We start from the raw sequence: 5,210 nt of genomic DNA on the forward strand, positions 1-5,210 counted from the left end.
AGCATAAATGCCTGTAATGTTACCACTAATAGTACTTGATCTGTTTAAAATGATTTAATTTATATATTATGCCTATAAAGGTGTTAAATAAAAAAATTGTCTAATCCAGTAATTAATTTTTTATCTGAGCACACAATCAGAAAACCCGTGGTGGTTAATATTTTCATTTTTGTTTTTAATTTAAAAAACGATTGAACGAATGATACACAGACCCATAACCATGTTTTTAGCCATTTTTAATGCCGTCTTTTGTATTTTAAATAGGAAATAAAGACAATGTTTCTTGACAAAAGATCAGATAGCCTATACTAGGCTAATTCAAAATAAGACGAAGTGTGCCAACAGCAGTTGGCCCGCCATCTACTGGCTAAAAAAAAAATTGGCCCGCGGCCAAAGTTACTTGCCGACCCCTGCATGATGTGACAGGTGTTGTTAATTATTACTTAGTTTATATTTATATTTTTTTATTAAAGGTCAGCGAATGGATTATCCAGTCACAGTACATAATGAAAGGTAAATGGCAAGTAATTAAGTAATGTACAAAATGTATAAACTAAAGTGTATTTGCTAGCAACTGATAGAGGTAATGTGATAGAGATTACTCTTTCTAAAAGACTTGCCGAAGTAAGAAGAAGCTGAGTGAATCTTCAGAGTGATTCTTCAGAGAGAAAATGTTATGGTAATGTAAATCTTAAGTTTTTATGTTGTAGGTATATATTATATATAACAGCACGTCATTTTAACAGTTTTTTGTTTAAAAGGGGTTTTGCACCTTAATGGCGCTTTTCCATTGCATGGTACTCCAGGGTCAGGTCGAGTCAACTCACTTCACTTTGGCTTTGTTAGATTTTCCATCGAGTTTAGTAACACTTCAGATTGGGAGGGATTATAGGCATGTTGTTATATTTGCGCTGCCTACTACTGTGACATCATACAAGTGGGAGCAGTGTTGGAATGCTATACGTTCCCATACATTAACCCTCTGAGGTCTAAGGGGTTTTTAGGGCCCTTGGGAAGTTTTGACATGCACTGACATTTGTGCTTTTTTCAGTTGCTTAAAAACATATTAATGGCAAAAGTCTCATAACACTGTGTTCATCACAAACTGGGCTACAATATCATATAATCAACATGTATGTACATGTTTGTATTTTTGAGAGAAAAATGTTTATGCGTGGTTTTTGAAAAAGCAAAATTGGTAACACTTTATTTTGATAGTCCACTTTAGACATTTTACTAATTATAAGTAACTTTGCAACTACTTATCAACTACCAATCTTTAGAGAATTAGTAGACTGTCTGCTTTATATCTACTAACACTTTATTGTGATGATATCTCAACAGACTTTCAACTGACTATAAGTATCTTTGCAGGTGCATGTCAACTTATTCCACTAACCCAAACCTCTTCCCTAACCCCAACCTTTACAGTCTACTAATACACTAATGACAGTTAGTTGACGTATAGTTGCAAATTATTGAAAGTTAGTTGACATGTAGTTGCAAAGTTGTTTATAGTTAGTAGAATGTCTAAAGTGGACTATCAAAATAAAGTGTAACCGCAAAATTTTTAAGTCACTGATATAACTCCACAAAACTCATTCTAAACATGTTTTCCCAAGACTTTCCAAACTGGATCTAGTAGTCTAGAGTTTTTTCTTCAAAATGATGTGAAAATCATATGGCCTACTCAATCACATAAAGCAAGATATTGATTTACAATTTCTAAGACACTTTTGCTTGGGAAAGGCTGTATGCATGGAGGCGGGAAAGCTCCTGAATAATCAGTGATTGACTGAATTGTGGATTGCATATCCATTGACTGCAGGAGTCACGAGTCATGCATATGGATGTTTCTGCTCATTCACTTCAATGGCGCGTGGGTGTGGCGATCCGATCTCATTACAGATAATGAGGTAACTGGCGAAATACGGTACTTCTCCTCCTTCTCATACAGTTTACACCGAATAACAATATCTGTTTTCAATTTCACTTATATCATTTAAAAGGAGACATTCCAAGCATTATGTAGACATTTATCTTTTGTTTCTACACCAAGTATTCGTTAAGTTACAGTTTATTTTTCTGACGCGTTTCTGAAAGGACTTCACTGAGGGAGAGAGAACAGAACGTGCATCATGTTTATTTTCTTAATTTTGCGAAAAGCACAACATTCTGTTTTTATTGGGAGTGGACAGAAAAAAACTAGACACTTTAACGTTTGAAATGATGTATAAATCATATCTGTATGTCAAAAATCAGCAGAGTAATTTAAGTCTCTTTGCGGAGTGATTGAAAAATAAAGAGTTTGCGGCGCCCGCGCCACCGTCGACCCCAGAGTGTTAATTCATTTCTCAGTCCGCCACAAAATCAATGTTTGCACATCGTGTTTATAAGGCTGGACAATATGGTCAAAAATGTTTATTGCCGGTATACTTCTAAATTTCGGTTGATGCGGTATAAATCCGATATCGGTATGAATCTTAAAAAAGCCTGGGGATAAACTGCAAAGAATGCCCAAAACAAATGTCTGTACATACAAACTTCTAAACAAATGAATTTACCAAGTCTATGAAGCCTCCTCCTATAAAACTATATAATATTTACAAAAATAAAAATGGTATAAATAAATTGATGTTCATTTTTTATTTGTATTTAGCCTTCATACAAAATTTAAATGTAAACTCACTGTCAAATAATCAGACTTTAGGGCTTACCTTTAATATTAAAAGGTTCAGTCAGTGATCAATGATGTAATGCAGGGCACTAAAACAAATGAATCATTTTAATAACAAATTCTTCAGTCACAGTATTAAGGCTACGTTTACATGGAAACTATCTGAAGAGAAAACGCAAAAGTGGCGTTGCGTTATCACTTTTTATTTCGCGTTTATACGAGGGTTTTGGGGGTGGAAATCTGCGTGCACGCGGTGACGCAAAAGTGTGTGATATTCTATGTAGTGTGCACTCCAGACGGCTAGGTGGCAATGTGAAGCACTGACACACAACAACACCAAGTCTGCGCGCCTGCGTACAAACTTCTTACTACTTCTCTCCCTAGTAGCGCGAAATACAACATGACGAAGCGAACAGCAAAAGCTGACAATTTTGTCTGGACAGACGAAGAGGTGGAGTTATTGCTGCAAACAACCTTAAATTACAAAACAACAAAGGCACATCAGGGCGTGGACTGGGAGTCCTGCCAGGCAAAATATACAGACATATGGACCGAATTTCTTCAGCAGTATCCTATACCTGGAGGGACATCATATCCACACGAGAAAGACGCTATTAGCAAAAGTCAGATAACATCAAAGCTGAAAGCCATCCGGATCAAGTATAGGCAGGCTGTGGATACCCAACGGCGGAGTGGCCATGGGCGAGTAATCACTCTATATTTTGATTTATGGAACGAAATATGGGGTGGGTCGCCAGCAACCACAGCAATAGAGGCCGGTGTTGAAACATCAGAGGTGAACGAAACCGTGGACACTAGTAGTGAGTCAAACGCGAGCATTACATCGTCTGATCTGCCGAACACAGAAGAATCAATTGTCAGCCCCCATACCTCAGCCCAGAAGCGGAGAAATCTACTTCAGGTATGTTTTTGTTTATTACACAAACCATGCCCAGTGGTGTAACGTAAGTCTACGACGTAATACGCAGTTATACGCAGGATACCCACTAAGCTCCAGGATTTCCGTCCAATAACATGTAACAACATACTTTTAATTATAAATTTGTCATCTGTGTTATTTTTGTCATCACCTAGGCTAAATAAAAAGATATTTCCCTCGTTAATAAAGATACAACTCCATAAAAATTTATTAAAAAAATGTGTGTCAGAATGCTGGAAATGAAGTTTTTGACGGTGAACATTTTCCTGGGGGAGGACACCCAGACCCCCCACTATGATATGCCCCCCATATATATATATATATATGTATGTATATATATATGTATGTATATATATATATATATATATATATATATATATATATATATATATATATATGTATATATATATATATATATATGTATATATATACATACAATGGGCTTATTCTAATTTGAAGACAAACATATACATATATACAGTACAGTATACCCACTACAATACATTACACTGCACCACTGACCATGCCATACTATTTATCATTGTCAATACCAAAGATATCATTAGCTAATGAACGTTAATACTTTCCCTCTGTTCTTTTTAAAGGCAAGGCTTGATGGCCATAAAGGTGAAAGGCTCCAGAAGAAACTTCGGGTGGATCCAGTGCAGACTGACCTCGACATAAAGAAGAAGATTGTAGATATTTTGGAGAAGGCTGAAAAAAGCAACAGCAATAGGCTGGACACAATTGCAGAGGCTCAAATTAGAATAAGCCATAGTTTTGATGCCCTTGTGAGACACATGACATCTCAGCCACAAGCAAATCGTGCCCCACCTGACCACTACAACACAGCACAGCTCATGGCCCCTGCACATCCATACACACCATCACCCATGGGCCCTGCACATTCATACACAGCTCAGCCCATGGCCCCCGCACATTCGTGTACACCACCACCTATGGGCCCTGCACATTCATACACACCAGCACCCATGGGCCCTGCACATTCGTACGCAACACAGCCGATGGGCCCTGCACTTCCATCCTCCTACAAACAATTCCTGCTGGGGGAACACTCCGATGAGGAAGAGACTTAACCTGTGTCTCTTTAGGAAAACTTTGAGTTCGTAGAGTTAAGTTGAACTTGTTTACATTTTGTTAAACTGTGCAGTACCTGCCTACTGTTTAAGCACTTAAGTTCATTATTTCTCAATCACAAAGTGATATGAGCCACAAAGTTAAATGTACACAAAATGTGTAAGGATAACTGTACAAAAATAATTAATGTTTACAGTATCATCAGAGGTGTTAATTCTGTTAACAATATTTACCAGGCTGTTGTGTTGCAGTTATGGAGTAAAATAAAAGAGACCCCATGCTTTAGTTGACATGGCACTTTATTATTCTTTGCATTGTTGTTTTTTTTTTGTCTATTGCAATAGTAAAGGACAAGTTTGCAGCTTGAACAAGCATATCTTAAACACACCTGAGATTAAACACTGTTCATGTTGACTAATAACTGAAGGAATACAATTGGCTTGTTAGAATCATAGTCATTTTAACAATGCTGTGCTGTATGTGAATACACTGTAG

General features: G+C 37.0%; 1 protein-coding gene across 1 annotated transcript; it reads left to right on the top strand.

The window, feature by feature from the left end:
• The first annotated feature begins 2,951 nt into the window (after positions 1–2,951).
• Positions 2,952–4,714, top strand: LOC135718089 (uncharacterized). Its single transcript, XM_065240379.2, has 2 exons — positions 2,952–3,599; positions 4,223–4,714. Exons 1-2 carry the CDS (start codon positions 3,078–3,080, stop codon positions 4,712–4,714), a joined length of 1,014 nt encoding a protein of 337 aa, XP_065096451.1. The 5' UTR covers positions 2,952–3,077.
• The last annotated feature ends 496 nt before the right edge of the window (positions 4,715–5,210 follow it).

The sequence above is a fragment of the Paramisgurnus dabryanus genome, chromosome 10, assembly GCF_030506205.2.
Source record: "Paramisgurnus dabryanus chromosome 10, PD_genome_1.1, whole genome shotgun sequence".
Classification (NCBI taxonomy): domain Eukaryota; kingdom Metazoa; phylum Chordata; class Actinopteri; order Cypriniformes; family Cobitidae; genus Paramisgurnus; species Paramisgurnus dabryanus.

Coding starts and splice junctions, on each gene's coding strand:
- LOC135718089 (XM_065240379.2), top strand. CDS start 3,078: ATGACGAAGCGAACAGCAAAAGCTGACAATTTTGTCTGGACAGACGAA. Junction 3,600..4,222: donor AGCGGAGAAATCTACTTCAG/GTATGTTTTTGT, acceptor TTCTTTTTAAAG/GCAAGGCTTGATGGCCATAA.